Source organism: Macaca thibetana, chromosome X (genome assembly GCF_024542745.1).
Source record: "Macaca thibetana thibetana isolate TM-01 chromosome X, ASM2454274v1, whole genome shotgun sequence".
NCBI classification, from domain to species: domain Eukaryota; kingdom Metazoa; phylum Chordata; class Mammalia; order Primates; family Cercopithecidae; genus Macaca; species Macaca thibetana.
Genome location: NC_065598.1, coordinates 87,815,819 through 87,840,558, shown reverse-complemented (window position 1 = coordinate 87,840,558; position 24,740 = coordinate 87,815,819). Strand labels below are relative to the sequence as shown.

The window sequence follows — 24,740 nt, the reverse complement described above, 5'->3', positions numbered from 1 at the left end:
AAACTCCTGAGCTCAAGCGATCCACCCGCCTCAGCCTCCCAAAGCGCTGGGATTACAGGCACGAGTCATGGCGCCCGGCCACTGAAAATTTTTTAAAAAGTCAACTGTATTCAAAAGATAGTAACATTTTATGAAGTAAATCAATATATAATTGATACATATAAAGTTCTAGGATAAGGGATAAAGTACAAATATTTCTAGAAAATCTATTAGAATAGTTCATTTTCATTATTATGTCAATTTGACTATCTGAAATCTAATGAAATGTGATTTGTGAGTTTTTTCACTTGACAAAAAAAGTTTTATTATTAACTGGATATACTTGTGTATGTATGGATAATTAAATATAATTAACCATTTCAAAAGGAACAATTAAAACAATTTCGGTTGTGAATATCTAGAATATGGGAAAATTTAAAGAGTTGGTTCTGAAAATTCTGGGAAATAATTATGGAACTAGGTTGTTCTAAGGGAAATTTTGGAAAACATTTAGATGTTATTTTTTTCAAAGTATGAAAGCTTTTTCATCAAGACTTGATATTTTTACTGAGGGGAGTTTAGTCTTATGGTGGAGATATGTAATATGCCTCTGTACTACACTATCAACTAATTAAGCTATGTTTTTACATAAATTTGTTCAATCATACATCTATAAAAATAAACAATATGTTTAATAAATAAATCAGTCTTCAATACATGTAAAAAGTCCTGGATGTATAGTTTATAATTATAAAACAATAAGCACAATTCTATAATTTTAAAATGCACCACTTCAAAAAGTTATATAGCCTTCAAATAGAATTACTGTTATAAAGAACTCACTGCTATAGCTTGAAATAAAAACAAATAATTTAAAAATTCTTCACCTAAAACCCTTATACAATTTCTAGATTTTTCTACAACAAATGTGTATCACATGTACAATAAAAATAGAAACCTATGGCTACTCTAGAACTTTAAAAGTCTACTCCTAATTCTAAATACATTAAACCAAAGATGTCACGTATGAACACCCATGATGTATGAAAAAATGCACTGTAGTTCTTTCTAAAAATACTAATTATATTCAAGAAATATAGCTTTGTATTATGACAAAACCTTTGAATATTCTAGAAAGCTAAGTCATATTTAAAATAAACACAAGCTAAGCTTCATAAAAGCCAAGAAAACAAGTCTATTACACAAAAGCACCTACAAGAAGCATTTATGGAATGTGGCTTAGATTTATATAAGATTACTCAAGGTCTGCTTGTCCCATAGTGCTTGTTACACTCGGGCTGCACATCACATCTAGCTAGACACACAATTACAACATGGAATTGAACAGTGAGGAGTGCAGGTGACAAAACAGCAAAATGATGCAGTTAGTATTTCATGGTGAAATGACAAGGTTAGTAAATATTGATTGAATATAAACTCAATTTCTAAAAATTATTCTAAAGTATATATTTTTTGTTTGTTTTTTTTTTTTGTTTTTTTTTTTGTTTTGTTTGTTTTGTTTTGTTTTTTTTGTTTTTTTTGTTTTTTTTTGGTTTTTTTATTTGAGACAGAGTCTTGCTCTGTCACCCAGGCTGGAGTGCAGTGGCAGATCTCAGCTCACTGCAAGCTCCACCTCCTGGGTTCACGCCATTCTCCTGCCTCAGCCTCCCGAGTAGCTGGGACTACAGGCGCCCGCCACCACGCCCGGCTAATTTTCTGTATTTTAAGTAGAGACGGGTTTTTATCGTGTTAGCCAGGATGGTCTTGATCTCCTGACCTCGTGATCTGCCCGCCTCGGCCTCCCAAAGTGCTGGGATTACAGGCGTGAGCCACCGTGCCCGGCCAAGTATATACACATTTTCATTCATAATGTGGACAGGGTGATCAACAGAGAAAACAGACTCATACATACAAGATTAATTAATGAATGAGATTAAAATTGTTTTATATTTTTTACATTTAAATCATTGAAAATAAAAAAGTCAGAAATATAATAGCTTAAATATCATATCATTAAAAATAAACTTGCATAATTAAAATAAAATGAGAATATATTTCAGTATTTTTTGTTCAATTAATGCACTATAGATTTTGATCAAATAAAATAATATTTCTTTGATTGCTTGCAGGGGAGAAAGTATACAGTACACTGTAGCTCATCAATGAAGCTACTTATAATTTAATGGACAAAGTTCACTAAAAGTTCCTTTTATTTATCTATGACGACTAGTCTTAAGATTTTCTATCTTTCTGTCTTTTTCTATTCATGACTAGAATAAGAACCAGAGAGACTATCAAGAATATTTCATTGAGAATATTCCACTAGTCCATTAATGACAACACAAAAGGTTGGATGATATCTGAGACCTTGTAAGGCAAACGTAATAATAATGACAACTAAAGTAAAGGTGCGACCAGGTCAACAGATAAGAAGGAATCGAGTAAGGAAATAAATATTTTTGTCCTCTGGCCTTTGTAAAAAACTAGTTTCAATGCCTTCCATGTTGTTCTCAAATAGAGATAATATTCTCTTAAACAAAAGCAAAGGATCGATCAAGAATAGTTACTAGTCAAAAGTAGAATTCATTTTCATCTACAGCCCAAATTTAAATACTGTTAAATCTCAGTACTATCATTGGCTTATATGGGTAAATATTTTAGCCCAAAGCAGAAGTCAGTTTAGAATTTCCTTTCTCAGAGACGCTGCATTCTAAGAGATGGAGTCACAGCTTTAAAAATAAAGTTTCTATTTTCATCTTCTTCAAATACAGCACCCATAAAACCATTGAGGAATGCTTTTAAAGAGATTCTGGATAATTATTTCAAGGAATTTTCATCTTCATATATACAAAGGAATGATTAGGATCTTTACTCATTACAGTTATGAAGGAAAGGTTCACTGAAATGGAAGAAAAACAAGGTATTCACCCTTAGTTCAGAATGTGCAGAAAAGGAAAGGGAAGGCCAGTCTAGTCATGACACAAGCAATAAAAATGCAAATGCATTTATATAATAATTACATACACAAATGATCTGAAGCCATGACAGCTTATTATGGGACATTTCAAGTTCTGATTCACTTTTCTGGGCTTCATCATTTTATTCAAAATTAAATTGAGACTGTAGATTTTGGAAACCTCCACTCTCGGTATATCTTGCTAACTGCAGGGCACTGATTTTAGGAATATATTAAGTTGGCTCAATTCTTACATTCCTTGGAATGATTTGAACTAAACTGAAAGATTTATCAAGAATAAAAGGGGAGGAACTGCAAACTTGTTCTATGTGAATAACTTGTACAAATGTGTATTTTAATTTCAAGCAATTTTTCTACAACAGTTGTTTATAAGTATGTAATATAACATTGTAACTCACATGATATCTCTCATAAGCAGTAAAAGTAGTTACACTCACAGTCATTATAATCAACCAAGTAATGTTTAAACAAGCAGATAGCATGTACATTCAAGGAACCTGACATATTGGAAATACAAGGGATTCTGTATGGAGTTAATGGGAACACTAAATTTTAACAGAAACTTGTTTAAAATATTACCTCTATGTTAAATATCCAAGAAATACACTAATTTGAAATGCTGAATAGAGCATAAACCTTCTCCAAATACATTTACATCAAAGAACACTTCAAATAATACACTAACTTTAATGTACATACAAAATAGACCAAATCCTATTCACACTTTTAAAGGTAAAATGATACATAATTAACATTTGAATGAAAATTCAGGAAGCATATGTTATGTAGTCATTATAAGTGTCCTTTGTACTCCCTTTTTATCCCAATAAATCATGATTTTTAAAAATTCTGTTAGTACTGTAAGTCATAAATAGTTTAAGAATATAGCATAAAATTGGAACATGTCATTCTTTCCTCAATAAAATGTAATGTACACAAAATATGAGGCATTTACTCATTTGTGTAGGAAATGACTTAGTTGACTTACTGGGAAAAGTGAATTCATTTTAAAGGAAAAATTACCTAAAGGAATGATGTATATTTAGTAATTTAATGCTAGAGAAATAAAACAGACTTATTTAAATAAGTTACTCTAGCAACCTAACATTTTTTTTAGGTAGTTTCAAAGCTGAGATAAAATCTTTTTGAAATCTCCTATCTCAATCCTTGTTTCTACCCTCATATGACTGGAATTATGTTTTGTAATATAAGAAATATCAATATACTTTTTTTCAAAATATCAGGGAGTATAAAGAACTTTACATTCTCCTTTTGACAGATAAAAATAGAAAGGACCTCCTTGAAAATATTTATAGAAGAAGAAAACATTATTACAACAAAAATAACTTTTTTTCTCTTCTTTTTTTTTCTTTTTTTCTTTTTTTTTTTTTGGAGACGGAGTCTCGTTCTGTCACCCAGGCTGGAGTGCAATGGCGCGATCTCCGCTCACTGCAACTTCCGCCTCCCGGGTTCAAGCGATTCTCCTGCCTCAGCCTCCCGAGTAGCTGGGATTACAGGCGCCCATCACCACGCCCGGCTAATTTTTGTATTTTTTTAGTAGAGACAGGGTTTCGCCATGTTGGCCAGTCTGGTCTTGAACTCCTGACCTCTGGTGATCCGCCTGCCTCGGCCTCCCAAAGTGCTGGGATTACAGGTGTGAGCCACTACACCCAGCCAAAAATAACTTTTTAATAATTAAAAAGAGTGGAACAGCATGATTACAATCAACATAAAAACCTAGTAAAATTATTTTCTATCATTCAACTTTTTTTTTTTTTTTTTTTTGAGACAGAGTCTTGCTCTGTCACCCAGGCTGGAGTGCAGTGGTGCGATCTCGGCTCACTGCACCCTCCGCCTCCCAGGTTCAAGTAATTCTCCTGCCTCAGCCTCCAGAGTAGCTGGGACTACAGGCGCCTGCCACCACGCCCGGCTAATTTTTTGCATTTTTAGTAGAGACGGGGTTTCACCATGTTAGCCAGGATGGTCTCGATCTCCTGACCTCATGATCCATCCGCCTCGGCCTCCCAAAGTGCTGGGATTACAGGCGTGAGCCACCGCGCCCGGCCCATTCAACTTTTAAGCAGAGTGGTGGGCAATAAAAATTATTTTCTCAGCAATATTATGTTAGTGAATATTTTCAAAACACTGAACCAGAGTGTTTTGGTTTTGTCTTTTGTTTGTTTGGGGTCTTAAAAAAAGTCTCTTGCCCTGGATACCTTTCAGAGAGTAGCTTGGATAGTTCAGCTCACTTCCAAACTTCCGGAGATAATGTTTTAATTATTCAACAATCAGACAGGGCAAGTAATTGCATGTTTCATCACTGATATATTAACCATAAGTGTATACCCCAAGACAGCCTTATATTACATCACAGCTGTTGATTCAGAGCAAACAGAGAAACAGCATGAGAGTACTCTGTTATTGCACTGCACTGTCTCTTCCATAAATTTTAAATTTCCATTGCCAGATTACAGCTAAAGAAACCACAAGGTTCACTAGGACATCGTTTTTAACATGATTTTTTGTTTTGTTTGCTTTTATAATGGGAAATCTAGATTACAAAATTAATGATCTTAGCCTAATTTTGAAATCACAATCATTGAAATTTTTTGGAAGGGGAATGGAATTTTGTTGTTCCTAGAAAGTTATATCTCACTGCAGATTTCAATAGGTGATGTCCTGGAATCAGTCTAGGACAAGAAAAATAACACGTTATCAAAATCAGATGGTTGTGTTCTAGGAGTTTCATTTGCCAAGCATGCTTCATGGTTAAAATTCACATTACCAAAATATAAATGCAGAGTCAAAGTTACTGAATTTTACAATAGCGAATACTAATCCTATTCCAAGCTAACTCAGACTGCAATTATCATTTCAAATCCATGTATCATATCTACAGGATGGTTTCATGCATGAATTAGAACTGTCTAAAGTTTTCACCATTCATTTCACCTCATTTCTGAAACTGAAAGATTATTCCAACTCAAATCACAGAAATTTGTAAGGTTTTTTGTTTGTTTTTTAGTTTTTTTGGAAAATGATGAACCCCAAATACTTGTCTTAGCCAGTGACTGGAAGACCTTCAAAAATTTCTACTTTCATTTTTATTCTCCTATTTTTTAAAAATGTATAGTCTTCACAATATTTATTGGGTGAACTGTATTAACCAAGACTTGATTTTGGCAGTTTATCTCTTTTATATGATATTGATCAAAACTGATTTTAAAATAATTATTTATACTTATGGTATCTCTAGCATCATAACAACCAATTGCTATCTGCTTGCTTTGAAAGGTGTTAATAGAAGATAATGTGTAGCCTCATCCTCTCAAATTTCATGTTTTTAAAATTTCTACTACAATATATGCAAAAATGCCTTCCATAATACATGTAGAAACTTATGCCAAAGAAGAGCATTATATTCCCCAGGTATAGATGGCTTTATGCAATATATGTACTCCTATCTAATAAATGTTCCATATATTTTCAGAATATCCAAGTCAGAAAAACAACCTATAGAATCATCAAGGAGAATGAGAAATTATGAGAACTAGAAAGTATTTGATTCCCTTTTTGAAACATAAAATTTCAGATGAATTCCCTTGTCTCTTATAGTCTACTAGAACATTTTATTTTCCACTTTCCTGTTTCTATTCAGATGAGTAATGAACTAAATGTAAATATTCCCCAAACCCTCATTTTGAAAATGCATTTCTCACTGTTTCAAATAAATTGGAATATTTCTGCCTTCTGCTAACAGTAATATTTTATTCTACTTTAAGTATTTCCTTAAGGAACAATGAATTTGTATTGTATTGGCTATCACTTCTCCCATTTTGTATGATATTTCTTTAAAAAGAAGACACTGTATTTGAATTTTTAAATACATAATTTCTTTTTCAGTGCTCACTTATTTTGTTAGCATTCTGCAACATCAGTGAACACCCTAACATTAAACACAAATTGAAGAGCATATAGAAAAGGTAAAGAACATTGCAAATGCAGCACAAAATGTAAAGATTCAAATTATTTTTAGTATCATATTAGTCTGCCTAAGTTCACCAATTCATGTCTTGAAGATATTTAGTAACGAATATGAAACAACTGTGAACCAATGACAAAACATATAACTTATTTTTGAAGCTGTGAAATAAATAAGTCATCTGCTAATTCAATGATTCCCAGATAGTCCTTTCAGTTAATAAAAACCTAATAACAACCAATAACTGATTCTCATTAGCATTTACTTTTTTGTATTTAGCTTAATTCTTATGTTTCGGAAAATGTCTCTTATTTATATAATATAGAATGCATCATGGAAAATGGTTTATTATTTTTATTGACTTTTTAGGATTACAAAATATTTTTAAAAAACAAAAAGGAGAGGATATTTGAAAAATACTTCAATTTTTTGTTCTTCATCCATGCCCTCCTTACTAGGTGCTCAGAAACTCAAGTAAAATTAGTCTATCTCATAAAATATCTCTGTGCCTTCAAAAAGCACTGAAACCAGAACTTGCTCTATTAATTAACTTCAATCTATTAAAAATGATGATCTACATATGTAATTCACAAACCCACTCTTTGTATACTTCTTAAGGAAAGTCATAAATTAAACCCAGGAAAAAGTGTTATTATACTGAAACCACGTAGTGTTATTCATAAAAGATACTTTTATGTTGAGAAATGTATGCAATAAGCAGAATAGCAATAAGAACTGGAAAATGAGAGTGTCCTTTTTAATGGTTAAATATAAACAAAAACACACTCTGTGGAGATGTTCGACATCTATTACATTTGTTGCCCATCCCAGATCCACTAACTATGTAAAATATGGGATTCATCTGAACTGTAGAAATAACGACTGCAGTGTAAATTCATTTAAAGTCTAACAGAAGCTCTCTATACAAACACTAAGGTTCTAGTCTACCTTTTGAAACAGCATTTAATTTGTGTACCTATTGTAACAAAAACGCACCCACATCTGAATTAGTACCTTACATTCACTAATGACCTCCATTCTTAAATCCATTTCCAAAGTTATGGTAAATTATTTGCATTGCTATCTTGAATGTAGTAGACTTCTTTAATATCCCAAACATTTGGTGAAAGAAAATCAGTTTTGATTTTCACATTGCTACCATTTTGTTAAGCCTGAATAGGTGTTCAAAAGACTTTATTCCCTGAAACTAAGATAAATACTTTTTTAAGAGTTAACACAGACAAAATAATAAACTCAACATGTAGCATGACTTCAAGAGAAAAAAAAGTGGGTAAATTCCATTGCTTGTCTTTTTAAAAGGAATAATTATATTTAAATCATTTAATATTTATGAGTTTCTGGATAAATTTGTATTCATTTCTCCATGGAACGCTGATAAAAGGCACTGGATAAACTCTTGCTTTCATAAATGTATTGGGTTTTAAGTTATTGTGCACAGATTTCTTGGGTCTTAACATGCTCACATTTTTATTTGTGCCCATGAGAGAAACCAAACATTTTATTTTCCAAAAGTGATTATCTTTGAAGAATGTCTTCTGAAGGGCTCAACATACCTTGCATAAATATGCAAATATTTAAATAGCTATCTAAAGTAGAGACCTCATATATATTTCATTCTCTGGCTTAAAGATGAGAATGAGTAGGCTTTCATTTTTCTAATCCCATTCTTGTTACATTGTGTGACTGTAGATTTGATGCACCAAAATAATTTTGAGTTCCTAATCTGAAAATGACCCTTTTCTTTATGAGAACCTGAAGGTCTGGTAGAGTGTGGAGGGAATATCTTGGTGCTGAATTTCTGTGAACAGCCACAGATTTTCCCAAGTGAAGCTAGGATTCTCAACATCATTAGTATTTAGAGCTATTTATCAGATTCTGAAAAGCTTTACTGTGATGTATCTAGCCCAGACTATTCTGATCCTCATGCACACAATGGTACTGAGGACAGTGCTACAACCCTTTGTGTTGAAGTTTTTTCAACGTATTCTCTAGCAAGAATTGTCATACTGCCATCTACAGACAAAACTGCCCCTACTATAATTATCATTCTGCATCCAATTTTCCTAAATCAGTAGTTATTTTGTTCTCATCTTCTACCAAACTTAAATGAATCCATATATCTATTTGGATACATCTGTAGAATATAATTGTTTTGATCCCTCTTTGAAGTCAATAGATTTTGTAAAGTTCTACATCAACTGAAAATAATAATAAAAAATAGTTAGAAAGTTGTGTTAGAAACTTGGATTACCTACCGGTCTGGCGTGTACAGACACAGGTGCCTCGAAGGTTGTCACTGGATAGCCACTGTCAGAAACGCTGTAGGGATCTGAACTGCTTGAGGAACACTTGGAGATAGAATCACAGGCCACAAAGGTGTTATCAAGAGGCAGTTCTTGGATGATGTGGTGCTTCGAATTCAGGGGAGTTTCAGGCTGAATCTGGAAGGCAGGCTGTGGAGAGGCAGATTTGTAGTGTCGGGCCAAATCAGGGCTGTCGGGCTTGAAAGTAGTAGGTGTAGTTACCCAATTGTACTTGCCCATGGTTTGCTCTTCTAGATCAATAGGAAGTTCTAGTGTGATGCTGTTTCCATCATCGTCAACATCATCTGCCTTAGTTTCTTCAATAGTGACAAAGTTAAGCAGCAGGTTCTTAGGGGGATGCTTCTTCTTCTTTTTCTTTTTCTTCATCATTATCATCTGCCTGTTTTCTGGGTTTGGGGTAGCCCATTCAGAATTCTGCTTGTTTTTCTGAGCAGCCTTAAGGTGTGGTGCCTGGCGACATCTTACTACAGCAGTGATGGAAATAACTACAACGACAGTTATGGTGCCAGCAACAACTGCAACCAGGATCTTGACATAGTCAATAGTTGGTGAGGATGCATCAGCTATCTCAGTATTTGGGGTCACTGGTGCTTCAGTGCTTTTGTGTAGCAGTTCATTAATCAGTGTAGCATTGGTCACTGATTCATTCACAAACAGATTGACAGTTACAACACTGAAGAGAGAATCAGGTTGTCCTAAGTCATTAGCTTTGACCAACACTCTGTGTAAACCAAGGTCTGTAACATCACATTTCTCCTTCATTATTATGTTGCCTGTTGTTTCGTTGATTTCAAACAGATCTCTTGTGTTTTCTCCTACAATGCTATAACGAACCTCTGCATTCATGCCAGTGTCATTGTCAACAGCAATTACCTGAAAGACCACTGTGCCTGGATCAGTGGATGGTAGAACCAATTCATAAGAGTAGTTGGAAGGAGGGACAATGAAAACTGGTTTGTTGTCATTGACATCAACCACATTTATGGTTACTTTGGCACTTGAAGAACGTGATACTCTACCACCATCCTCAGCCTTTACATAGAAAGTGTAAGATTCTTGTTTTTCTCTATCAAATGAAATATTTGGTCGGATGACACCAGTTTTTGAATCAATGGTGAAGCCATCATTCTCGTCTAAAATGGAGAGAGTAACTGCAGAATTCTCTCCATAATCAGGATCAGTTACAGTGATTAGTCCCACTGTACCATGTTTTGGAAGGTTTTCTGGGACATAGAAGTTGTATTCATTGTGAGTGAAAGTTGGGCTGTTGTCATTCTGATCAATAACACTTACAAAGACTGTGACATTGCTGGTTAAGGGTGGCACCCCGTTATCTTTTGCCAGAACTGTGAAGAAATACTTTTCCTCTTTTTCTCTATCTAGTTTCTTCAATACAGTCAGCATGCCTGTACGACGATCCAGGCTGAACTCAGGTGGAGCATCAGGGCCTAGCAGGAAATTGATCTCAGCATTAGGCCCAGTGTCTGCATCTGTTGCACTTACTTTCGTCAATTGGATGCCAGGAGAGTTATTCTCAGGAATAGAAACGGTTACTAAAGACTGGGTGAAAACTGGAGCATTGTCATTTTCATCTTTCACTTTGATGAAGAGCATTGCTGACTGATTCAAAGGAGGTTTGCCAGCATCTGCAGCCAGTAATTTAATGGCATATTCTTTTGTGAACTCGTAGTCAAGATATGCTGCTGTCTCCAGGAGGAACTGATTACTGAATACTGGCCTTAATCTGAAAGGGATTTCATGATCTGTGAAACATGTCACCCTGCCATTATGGTCCGCATCCTTATCCGTCACAGTTATGAGAGCAATTTTGGTGTTGAGTGGAACATTTTCTGAAAGAACAACTGTGTCATTGATTGGATTGACGATGTATCTTATGTCGATGGATGGGACATTATCATTGACATCTGTAACATTTACCAGCACCATTGCTCTTGCTGGAACCAATCCACCATCACTTGCCAAAACCAGTAACTTGTGGTTTGGTGTTTCTTCCCTATCCAGTGGTTCTTTGATTGTGATAAGTCCAGTGGTGGAGTTGAGGTGAAATAATCTTTTGGCAATGTTGGAGACTAGATTGCTGAAAGAGAAGTGGATCCTGGCATTTTCACCTATGTCAGCATCTGTGGCATGGAGCTGTGTCACTGAAGTGCCTACGGGAGCATTTTCTGGTATACTGACTTCAATCTCCGTTTCCTTAAATACTGGGTGGTTGTCATTTGTATCAGTAACACTTACTTGCAAAATAGCAGTACTGGATCTTTGAGGAAAGCCACCATCTTCAACCTTTACTTTCATCACGTAGGTATCTTTCTCTTCCCTATCTAACTCCTTTTGAACTATCAGTTGTGGCATCTTTTCTCCTTCTGGTGTTTCAATGACATCGAGGCCAAAAATGTTTTGACCCTGGAAAACATGCAGTGAAACAGAATTAACTTATGTTCATATAAATTAATATATTAGTATTAATACGAATAATAAAATATAATTTAACTTATGTTAACTTATCTAATGAGAACAATTTTTAGTTTCTTGAAGCCACATAAAAGAGTGGGATCAGTTCAGAAATAGGTGCCAGAAGACTTGAGTTCTAAATCTCAACTCTGCCTCTAACAAATGTGACTACAAGCAAGTTACTTTACTTTTCTTGATATTTGCAAAATTAGAGAACTGTGCTAGAAGATGTTCTGGGAAAGGGAGGCTTCAGATTGTAGCATTTTATGATAATAAAGGTAACTCATTTGTGTGAGCTATTTAAGTTTTTTAAAATTATGTGAACTATTTCAGTTTTTTAAAATAAATTATTTTTTATTTCATTTTTCCGTAAGTTATTGGGGTTCAGGTGGTATTTGGTTACATGAGTAAATTCTTTAGTGGTGATTTGTGAGATTTTCGTGCCCCCATCACTGGAGCAATTTACACGGCACCATATTTGCAGTCTTTTATTCCTTGTCACCTTCCCTCTCTTCCCCCCATGTCCCCAATGTCCATCGTATCATTCTTATGCCTTTGCGCCCTCATAACTTAGCTCCCATATATCAGTGAGAACATACAATGTTTGGTTTTCGAACTATTTAGGTTTTCAAAAGAAAAAAGTACATAGAATTTTAAAAAGAATCATCACTAAATTTTCGCAAGATAAATGAAGCTGTAAGTGAATTATCCAAGATTATTCCAAATGAATTAAAATATTTTTTTACTGTAGATTTCAGTTGTCTAAGATGCTTTTTCAGTACCAAAGTAAGCACCGAAATAAAAATATTCTTCCAAGACAACATCATAAGTATCATATATAATAAATACAGCTAAAACCTTTAGCAGATGGAAAAAAATACACAAACTCTGGTTAAAATATAAACTTGTACAAAATACACAGAATTTCAATATTTCCCATAGGAACACACAATTAAAATGAAATTATCTCACAGATTAACAACGCAATGCTATTTTCTTACTTTTTTTTTTTTTTTTTTTTTACCATGCAAGCACAATGAACTAAAATTCACAGATCAAAACCTCAAATTGAAAAAGATAGCTTGGGATAGGACCTATTTTCAATTCATGCCCACGAAGTCACAGTATGGGAACATTTTAAAAAAAAATCCCCTTGGCCAGACGCGGTGGCTCACGCTTGTAATTCCAGCACTTTGGGAGGCCGAGGAGGGTGGATCATGAGGTCAGGAGATACAGACCATCCTGACTAACACGGTGAAACCCCGTCTCTACTAAAAAAATACAAAAAAAAAAATTAGCCGGGCATGGTGGCGGGTACCTGTGGTCCCAGCTGCTCAGGAGGCTGAGGCTGAGGCAGGAGAATGCCATGAACCCAGGAGGCAGAGCTTGCAGTGAGCCGAGATCGCGCCACTGCACTCCAGCCTCGGCGACAGAGTGAGACTCTCTCTCAAATAAATAAATAAATAAATAAATAAAAAATAAAAATAAAAATCCCCTCTCTGAACTACAGTAAGATGATCCTTACACACAAATGTAGTGATCTTGCCAGCTCACTGAGGAGAAATGAGAGAGGAGGATTCCTGTCCAGTGTTACTTGCAGCATTATGACAGAGATGAATGAGATAGAAAGGTACTGGAGGGTATGAAGAAAACATCGGAGGAGGACTTTAAGATTCCTATTCATGGGTGAGAGATATATATATATGTGCACATATATATATGTATATACACACATATGTACAGCTAAATAATTTTTAATTCTCTATTACATTTTTAACATAAATGTTGTGGACACGTGGCATGGATTGGCTACTGATCTCTCATTTATGCGCTGTGTCATAAAAGAACAGGATAAGATCTGAGGTTATAGTTTTGTCATACCACTGTCTAAAACAAGATCCTAAAAATTAGAACCTAATAAATAATACCAGGTTTTCAGAGACTGCTAGAATATATGATCAGTTTATACATTTCAATCACATTATCTTTAAAAAATTTACCTGTCTTATAATTGCCTATATATAGTCTTATACAATATACAAATGCATCTAATTTTTTCCTCTTATGAATTACTTGAAGATATTTCTGTAAACTTTCAGATTTTGGGGGGTGCTGAGATTCATTTATACTTTTATTCAACTGCAGTGCCATAATATATCTTTGTGGAGGAATAAAATGTTTATTACAAAATTTAAGACGGCATTTCAGAAATATTAATTAAAATCATTAGCTTGTTCCAACGTGTTTTTAAAATAAATTCACGTGAGCTAACCAAAATGTATTGGTTATTTTGTTTTTAATTCATACAATAAATGTGAGCATTCTATTACTATTTTACTCAGAGCAACAATCAACCTGGCTTTTCCTTGATTATATAGTAAGAAAAATATTTCCATGTTATATGTATTTACAGTTGAAAATTAGCAAGCAAAATCTATTATTTCATATACTGCATATTTTAAGAAAAAATAGAATTTCATGACAACAACATTGAATGTAAGTAAATACCATAACATACTATTATAATTTGATCTAAACAAACTTAGTGATTTATGATAATTTAATTTTTGTAATGATATTCCAAAAGGTTTTTAGGAAGGTTCAAATCCAAAATGTCTATTTATGGGTAGAAAAAAATAGTTTCTAAATTGTCCTTCATAAAATCCATGGCACTTAGTACTATTCTTTTAATCCTTGACATTCCAATACTGAGTGGCTAATATGGTCAGAGCATTCTCCTAGATGGCAGGGTTATGGTGGTGAATAAACATATTTTACTAATGTGATAAAAGGTAAGTTCTAGCTAAGGTGAAAGAAAAATTAATAACTATGGATTTAATGATGATATTGATACTAATGGATTTACATTAAGAGAACAATTACATTTTTCATAAGAGCTATATCGGGAAATTATAAGTTATTATTAGATGTTGCATAAACAGAAACAAAGATAGTATAGCATAAAAAGAGCAGGTAAAATGTTCCAAAGTTCTTAAGTTTCGGAGCCAATTATCCAATTTATGAATATAATACATCTGGGAAAGCGAATTGTGTCAGTTTTAATTTTAAAATTTATGTATTTATGTTTGTGGATTTCTTGTTTATATATTTAGTTTTTAGTTTTATGTGTTTGTCTGAATTTTGAGTTGGCCTTTGCTTTACAAAGCAAATTAAGGCAAGCTTGTGTCAGATGAAAAATCCAAGATCAGCATACTCACTGTCTTTTAATTACTTTATGTGAAATGGCAATAATCTTAAAAATATATTTTTCTAATTCTCAAGGTGATAATGAAATGTACATATTAGTTAATGGATAATGTGACCATTGCTCTTCTGTCTTCCACAACTACTCTGTTCAATATGATGGTAATTAGCCCCAACGGAGCATTGAAATTTAGATTTAAATTAAATGAATTAGATTAATTTAAAAAATCAGTTCCTACTTGCACTAGCCATATTTTAAGTTCTCAACAGCTCCATGTGGCCAGTAGCTACTATGCTGGACACTGAAGATGCAGAACATTTTCATTATTGCACAAATTCTATTGAACTGTACTATCTTAAGACATCATATTTTTCTTTAAAAAAAATCTATGATTATCCAGGTGATTGCATGCATAACCCCCATTTTTCCAGATTTTTTAGAGTTCTACAAAGACATGCTGAGCAAACATATTTAAACTCAATATTGTCCACAGAATTTGAACAGAAGTTGCCCATAGGTTAAGACATAGATAATTTTCAACAAAATTTTGGTGAGACATCTAAGTTGATGTCAAAGTGTAGTGCCAACATGAGCTTACTATTATTACTGAATGATGATTCCAGGGCTGTTTTCTGTTCAATCTCCGTCAGGAATAAAGAATGACTAACACATGAATCCAACGTCAGTCCTACCCCAAATGTAGTTAGTTCAACTGAGCTCACATCCACATGAGCAATTAAAACATGGAAGCCTTTTGCCATATGTTTGACCATGACAAGAGGAGAATGAGAAAAATGAAAAAGAAGATAAGATGTATGGCTCCTTAATTCATCATCTCCCTATCTTTAGCATAGACACATACTTATATACAAAAAAGTTAAAAGTTTGGGAGAATTGACCTGCACTATCCTGAATTCCAAATCCACTTAAAATTATTTATTTTTGTGTATAGGGGCAAACTCTCTGTGTGTATATCTCTAGGTAATTTACGTAAACCTTCATATACTAAAGAATGTGAGTGTAGGGTAATATGGCATGAAGCTTTGTTTAAATGTATAATCTCTAAAGATATAGCACCTGGCATATGTGAACACATTCAGAAAACATTTGTTAGATAAATAAATGCATTAATTAAAGTAGTGGTTCTTATTCTAAAAGATAAAAGAAGAAGAGCAGAATTTGATTGTTCTTAATTCTTAGTCTGTATAGGCACAGGAATACTCTATAACTGTTGACTTGTTTTTTTTTTTTTATTTTAATAAAACTGTCCAGAAAACAATTTCAAAATTATTTCCTGAAACAACTACTTCTTTTCTGTTCAAAAATGTAATAAAAGCCAAAGTGTCAATTGCTAGTAAAATTTTACAACCTAGTTGTAAAACTTGATTTTCAGAATAAATTATGACAAATACTAAGTGTTGTATGTAGCCAGTACATTATTGAAAAAATACAAAATCCTACATCTGTCATACACGGATACGTGTGATCAACAAAGAAAACAAAAATCAGGGAAGAAAATAATATACATGAACTGTAAGCAAGAATCATTTACACATGATATGTTGATTTTTGGATTCTGATATCTGAAATGGCATTGATCTCTAGTATACAAAAGTGCCAATTGAGGTTGAGGTCATGAAAAATTTATGGACTTTCTAATAACCTCATCCTAATAACCTTCATTTGTGAGTGATATTTCTTCCTAAATTCAAAAATAAGCTTTAGGATTGCAAACCTAAGGCAAAACCTGCTGAAATAAGCAAGATAAAGCCCTTCTGAGACTTTAATTCTTTGTGAAGATTTGTAAAATCAAAAAAAAAAAAAAAAAAAAAGAAAGTTGATGTAGGATGTGCAACTTGCAAGAGAAGTATTTTTTTTTTTCTTTTAAAAAATTGATAAAGGATATTCATTGCCAAATAAAGAGCCATATATTTTGCCTATTGTCCTGGGAAAGAATTAATGAGACAACTGTAGAAAACATTTTTGACATATGCATGTGCAAGACACCATTTCATTGCCTATTGGAAGGCAATAAATAACACAGCACTTTTAGAGCTATAAATCTGGTACAGTTGCCCAGAAAATGCATACAGTGCCAGTAAGTACTAAAAATAGTTCCAAAGAGATCTAGTTCTAAAACTGATTAAAAGCCATTTACTCTTTAGATCGAGGAATGCTGGTGGAAAGACTAAAAATTTATTTCTGACTTTCACCACTGCTTGATTTATCAATGACTAATCTGATATTTAAATTTTTTGGTCACTTTTCTCTTAATATTACTGATACTTCTTTGGGCCACAGGAATGCAAGAACATAGATTCAAATAGATAACACTACAATAAAATGGCTATTCTAGAAAACATTAAGGAAATACTTTAATACATATTAAATATTATCAATACAGATATAATAGGTATTATCATAAATTCACTTTCATTCCACTAAAAATTTCTTGGTTTGCTATAGGCTGTCTAAAACTATTAGGGGGAATAGCAACTGTTGCTTATATATTCAATACGGTGGTGCCACTTAGAGTCTATGCACTACTTCTAGAACACTTATTTCAGAATTCATTTGTAGCCTTGTCAAGGGAAATACAATAAAAAATAGATTACAATAAAATGTTCCAAGCCGTTAGTCACATATCTGCCGATAACCCTAAGGTCACCAAGTCCCTCGCTACTTTAAGGTCATACTAAGGGAAGGAGAGTGATGTGTAAGAAAACATGATCTCTCTTTGAGTAAGAAAACACCATCTCTCTTTGGGTAGGAAAACACTATCTCTCATTGGAAGAAATAAGTTTACATTAAAATATTAATAATAGTATTGTTAATTTTGATAAAGCCACATACAAGGCTTTACATGTATTTTTTTTTTCCACTAGGACTTAGCAAAACCTATTTTGTAGAACAGTACTATTCATAGCATGTGGTTCTCTTTTTTTAATGTCAGTACAAAGAATAGAAATTTATGCTATTGATTTATTTTCCTCTATTTTGTCAGATTTCACAATTAAGAACAGTCTTTGTTTTTCCCTTTTGACAAAAGAGTAGGCACTCAGGAAGGTTCTGGAAAATGATAGAATTTTTGTACTAAGTTCTGTTTTAATGTGTACTTCCCCCAACTTTGTTTTTATAAAAAATATATAATAAATACCATTTCATTTTTTCTGGCCTTGTGTCCACTATCACTACTCTGGTTCCTCCATCAGAGGGAACAATCAAATGATTGTATTATGTTATTTGGAATATGTACTCAGATCAAAATGTCTTGAAGTGTTAATTTAAATTCACAATGTTTTAAGCTGGAACAAAGGAGATTTAATTGAAGATATTAGGGTTGTTATATCCATGAGAACAGTGAAGCAAATCTATTTTTCAGGTCTCCATTTTTTTTAGTCTATTCTTCCCTTGATTTTGAAAAGTCAGCTTTTGGTTTTCAGAAGTAAAGGAAAATCTTAAACATATGACTTAATGTGAAGTATAGAAATGAAACACAAGACATAATCTGATTAATTCTGTAAACATCCTAGCAGGAACCAATCATTTTTTACTAGCATGCATAATAATTCAGAATTCTCTTTTTTACGTGTTTCATTTGCTTGTGCTCACACGTGCACTTGTATTCTCTGTCTCGCTCTTTGACTCTATCTCTGCCTCACTTCAGTTTCTAAAACCTGCAATGGCTAAGCATGCCTTATACTATAGCAAAACTCTTTAATATTTTGCAAATGTTTAAAATACAAATTGGCCTTGACCCAGAGATTTCATTTATTTGAAAATATTTCCTTTTAAAGACTGTATTTCAAACATGTAATTTTAATCACTAAATGCTTTTAATTGGGAAGATATGCAATACAAATGAAATGCCACTCCTAATTGTTGCTAATCAGCCCTTTTTAGCAGCTGCTCTCTTGTGCTTAAGTTAGATGAGCTGTATTCATAACAAAAATATAGTATATTCAACCACTGAATACTAGTACTAGAACAGACTTCAGATATCATCTAGCCTTACTTCTCCTCTTATGAAAAGGACACTAAGACGCAGTAACATTAGGTGACTTGCCCGTGATCACACGGTTTATTGCAGAGCCAGATTTGAAAGTCAAGTCTCTTAGTTTTTAGTTCAATGATTTTTTTCACTGAAACATGGTTACTTCTCAAAAGGGAAGTCCTTTTGATGCTGGCAAGAACTCTGTACTCGGGAGAGTTCTCAGTATGAGAAACTCATCAGGTAATTACTGCCCAAAAAGAGCAAAAGCAAAACAAAAACTACTGTGTTTTCTGATCCCAGAATATTGAGCTACTGATAAAAAGATTTCTTCCCTGCGCCCTTCAAAACCACCACCCCTAAAAGTAATGTTTATTGAAAAAAGAAACCAAAGAAATACCATCTAAAATTTTAAGAGTACATAAATAACTACAATTTTAACTTGCCAATTTAAGAATATGAATAAATATTAAGAGTGTTATTATTTCTATGTATAAATTGAGTCAGATTCTCAAAATAAAATTCATCATTACTATTCTTCAATAGCGGGTATAAAGTATTTTACATTTCTTAGAAGATTTTCTTAAAAATTTCTTGTAAAAAGGTCCTTTAAGAACATTCTAAGAAAAGTCCAAAAGCTTTTTATTTTGCAGGTATACTTTATCTGAACTATTGTTTTAAAGAAGCAGGGTAACGATCTAAGGGTAAATTTTAATGAAAATTCGTGATTAGGTTAAACTTTAAAAAAATCAGTAATCAAAAATGAAAATATGATCTTTCACTAATAGACACTGCTGTAAACCTAACTGATTGCTTATTAATGTCAGGAAAATAATAAAACTAGAGTTGCCTCTGGTTCATTGTATGTCAGAGAAAACCTCAGGTAAAGGAAGTCAGTACATAATACAACTTCAAGAAGGGAAAATAGTGTCAAAAATTTAAGGTCATATGAAGGTATTTTACCTTTTAAGTCTCAGGGCTTCTTGAGTGCTTCTAACTCTGATTGGTTCTACCTTCTAAATTGCTAAAAGATCTCAACCAATTTCTTTTGGATCTACTATCATCACAGTCCAGAAATCTCCTTTTCTCCAAAAGAAGATTTCAGTTTCTATATCACATGAGAAGGCCATTTCTTATGTGTCCCATGGCCTCTGACTACTGATTAAATGGATGTCATAATAAAGATGGTGGCAAATTTTGGTGAGAGAAGTTTGATAAATGACAAATTTGTCCATGGATCACATTCTTTTGGAAATGGGTAAGCACTGTAAGAACAGTTCATATCTTTTGCTCTTTAATGCAAATAGAGTTTCAAATTGGCAGTAACTAGTCAGAGATGGCTCGTTCTAATCAAGTCCTTGGTGACTAATTGGAAGTCATTAATGCTATCTATAGTGGGTGAATGACAGAATCTTGTGGTAGATTTTTGTTGTTGTTGTTATTTTTGGTCACTAAAACATTGGTCACATATAGAATGGAAGTCCCACATTTCTCAGTGACCTGGTTTTTTAAAAAGTAGTATGTAGCCCAAGTAGAATCAAACCTCCACAGGTGAGGTTGAGAAGCTGAAGGATGGCACGGGAGAGGCAGCAAATTTGGGTCTTTTTCTCCCTTGAACATTTCAAACACATCAAAAATTTTTTTTTCCCAGTGGAGGTGAAGGACTGGGAATCATAGATGTGTCTTTTTTTTTATAAATCTGGATTTTAAGTGAAATGCATATTCTTCTTTGTTGGAGGTAAGACTAGTCAAGGAATGGGGAGTATGGGATAGTTGTGATATGCATCCAGGATAAGTGATAACTGAAGTAAAAAGAGAAAAGTTTAGGGCAGAAAATATGAGGCCATGCACAGAGGGGCTAAAGAAAGCTTCAGGTAAGTCCATTCATAAGGTCTATCCTGTTGGCCCTGACCCCATGGGATATATCTGGAGATGTTAAAAGGGCCTTACCTCTGACTCATACTTTCCTGCTTTAATTTAGGGGGAGGCAGAATTCATTGCCATTTGTCTTAATAGTTTCTGATTCTGTTTTAGAAGAAAGTACCATGTCTTCTGAGATGATTTCTGACTCTTCATTACCTCTGACTCATCTTAAAACAACTCATTGATAGGACAAATGCCACTAGTTTTTTGTAAGTATAACTACTGTTTATATATTTAGGGATTCTTTACCTACTCGAATTTACTAGAAGTATTTAATATTTCTAGTTAAAATACTATGCCCCATGGCAATGAAGTTAGGAGTGATTTAAGTTATGTTTGGGATAAAGTTGAATTAAGAGAAACAATGATATTTTTGTACTACTAGTGATTTTTTTCTTCAAGTGCGGTGAATATAACACTCTTTAATCAGGGCATCGATACAACATAGTCTCTAACCTCCATCCAGAGATTAATTACATGTATGAAATTACACCAAAATTAATTAAAATGATGTACTGAAAGTCAGAACCAGTATTTTACGGCACAACATTCAGCAACTATGTAAGTCATTGGAATAACTAAAATTTCCATTCATAACCAGTTAACCAATTCTTTACAGACCCAGCAAGTGACAAGCTTAAAGACACTGGTCCCAGTTTTGCTCAATGAAACATAGACATTTTTAATGACTGATAGCAGTTTAGATAAAAATGATTATGGGTGTTTGGTCGAAAATATTTTTTCATATGCCACAATACTAAAAGAAAAAAAAATACCATAATAAAAGACAGAGCAAGATGGCAGAATAGAAGTTTCCATTGATCATCCTCACCACAAGGACACAAATTTAACATCTATCTACAAAGAAAAAACACCTTCATAGGAATGAAAAAATCAGGTGAGCACTCATAGTACTTAGTTTGAAATTCATACCCCAAAAGAGGCACTGAAGAGATTAAAAAAATAAAAAAAAAAGTTGAATCACCGAAGCCACTTCTCCTCCCCTGACTGCTGCAGTGGCCTCATGGTACAAAGAGTTTCTCTGGGCACTGGGGGAGGAAGAATACAGCAATTGTGAGCCATTGAACTCAGTGCTGTTCTGTTAGAGCAGAAAGAAATACCAGACCAAACGCAGCTGACAATCACCCACAGAGGGGGCAATTTTTAAACCAGCCCTATCTGGTGGGGAACCACTGATCCCAGCGGTCCAAATTTGAATTCTCACAAACCTTTCCACCAAAGGCCCAAGTGCTCTAGGTCTCTAAGTAAACTTAAAAGGCAGTCTAGACCATAAGGACTACAACTCTTAGGCAAGGCCTAAGGCAGAACTGGGCATAGGACAGTGGACTGGGGTGGCATGCAGCATACTGAGACACCAACTGGGGAAGCATCCCCTGTCCCCTAACCCAAGGCTGCACAGTTCATGGCTCCAAAAGAGACACCTTCCTTCCACTTAGGAAGGAGAGGGAAGAGTGGGGAGGTCTCTCTCTTACATCCTGGATACCAGCTCAGCCACAGCAGCATAAGGCACTGGATAGAGTCATGAGGCCCCCATTCCAGGCCCTAGCTCCAAGATGACATTTCTAGACAGTTGGCTTCAGGTACCAGCATGGCAACGGGGGAGCAGAGTACCAAGTGGGCTTTTGGGGTCCTCAATTCCAGGACACGACCCTTGAGTAGCATTTCTGGACCTGTGCTGGAATAGGGGGGAGCCCATTATCCTGAAGGGTGAATTCCACGCCAGGCAGCAGTCACCACAAGCTGACTTAAGAGCCTTTGGGTCTTAAGGGAATATCAGCAGTAGTTTGGCAGGACTCCTTGTGGCCTGGGGTGGCTACAGGGTGAGGCTTCTAGACATATAGAACCAACCAAGATTTCACCAGGAAGAAATTCAAATGCTCAACAGGCCAATAACTAGTAATGAGATCAAAACTGTAATAAAAAAGTCTCTCAGTAAAGAAAAGCCTGGAACCCAATGGCTTTATGCTGAATATTACCAAACATTCAAACAAGAACTAATACCAATCCTACTGAAACTATTGCAAAAAGTAGAGAAGGAGAGAATATTTCCAGACTCATTCTATGAGACGAACATTACCCAGACACCAAAACCAGACTAAGACACATCAGAAAAAGAAAACTGGGTGGTGGCAGGGCCAAGATGAGTGGCGGTGGGGCCAAGATAGCTGATTAGATGCAGGTGTGGTTGACAGCTCCCACCAAGAAGAACAAAAAAAGCTAGCGCATCCTGCACCATCAACTAAGGTAACCAGGTTCTCACATTGGGACTGACTAGGTGGTTGATGCAACCCATGGAGAGAGAAAAGCATGGTGGAGTGAAGGCCCACCTGCTAGTTGCACAGGGCAAGGGGAGTTCCTACCCTCAGCCAAGGGAGGGGGTGATTGTGCTACCCTGCTCAGGAAATCATGCTTTTTCAACCTATCTGTGCAACCCAGGGATTAGGAGATCCCTTTGGGAACCTATGCCACCAGGGCTTTGGGTCCCAACCACAGAACTGTGCAGAATATCAGCAGCTGCTCGGCTTGCACCCAGCAGCAGCGGGCTGGAGATTAAGATGACCAGGTTCTTGGGGGAGGTGCGGCAGCCAGTCCTGTGGCTCCAAACAGCCATTTTCTGCTGCCAGGGCCAGACAGACTGGAAGGTTTCGACTGGGAGGAATTCTCCACAGTGCGGCACAGTGGCTGTGACAGACTGTGGCCAGATTGCTTCTTTAGGTGGGACCTGGATCTCTCCCTCCTCACTGGGCAAGGCCTCCCTGCAGGAATATCAGTAACTCCAGTCAGGGGTTTATGGACAGAACTCTGATCTCCCGGGGACAGACACAATCTGAAATGATAAAGGGGATATCACCACCTACCCAAAGAAATACAAAAACCATCAGAGAATACTATAAACACCTCTATGCAAATAAACTAGAAAATCTAGAAGAAATTGATAAATTCCTGGAAACATATACCCTCCCAAAACTGAACCAGGAAGAAATTGAATCCCTGAAGAGACCAATAATGAGTTATGAAATTGAAGGAGTAATAAATAGCTTACCAAAAAAATAAAGCCCAGGACCAGATGGATTTACAGCTGAATTCTACCAGAGGTACAAAGAGGAGCTGATAACATTTCTTCTGAAACTCTTCCAAACAACTGAAAAGGTGGGACTCCTTCCTAATTCATTTTATGAGGCCAGCATCATTCTTATACCAAAACCTCACAGAGATACAACCCCCCCACCCAAAAAAAAAAAATGAAACTTCAGGCCAATATCCTTAATGAACATCAATACAAAAATCCTCAATAAAATACTGGCAAACTGAATCCAGCAGCAAATAAAAAAGCTTATCCACCACGATCAAGTCGGCTTTATCCTCAAGATGCAAAGCTGGTTCAACATACACAAATAAATGAACATAATTCATCACGTAAACAGAACTAAAGACAGAAACTTCATACTTATCTAAATAGATACCAAAAACGCCTTCAATAAAATTCAACAATGCTTCATGTTAAAAACTCTCAACGAACTAACTATCGAAGAAACATATCTCAAAATAATAAGAGCCATCTATGACAAACCCATAGCCAATATCATATTGAATGGGCAAAAGCTGGAAGCATCCACTTTGAAAACCGGCACAAGACAAGGATGCCCTCTCTCACCACTCCTATTCAACATAGTATTAGAAGTTGTGGCCAGGACAATCAGGCAAGAGAAAGAAATAAAACATACTCAAATAGGAATAGAGGAAGTCAAATTGTCTTTGTTTGCAGATGAGATGATCCTATATCTAGAAAACCACATTGTCTCAGTCCAAAAGCTTCTTAAGCTGATAAGCAACTTCAGTAAAGT

At 34.8% G+C, this 24,740-nt stretch overlaps 1 protein-coding gene across 1 annotated transcript in view; it reads right to left on the bottom strand.

Annotated features, from left to right (window-relative positions):
• Nucleotides 1–24,740, bottom strand: part of PCDH11X (protocadherin 11 X-linked) — a 724,020-nt gene that overhangs the window by 676,970 nt on the left and 22,310 nt on the right. The window contains 1 exon segment of the mRNA XM_050777390.1: nucleotides 9,215–11,707. Coding sequence (XP_050633347.1) covers nucleotides 9,215–11,707 — 2,493 coding nt within the window.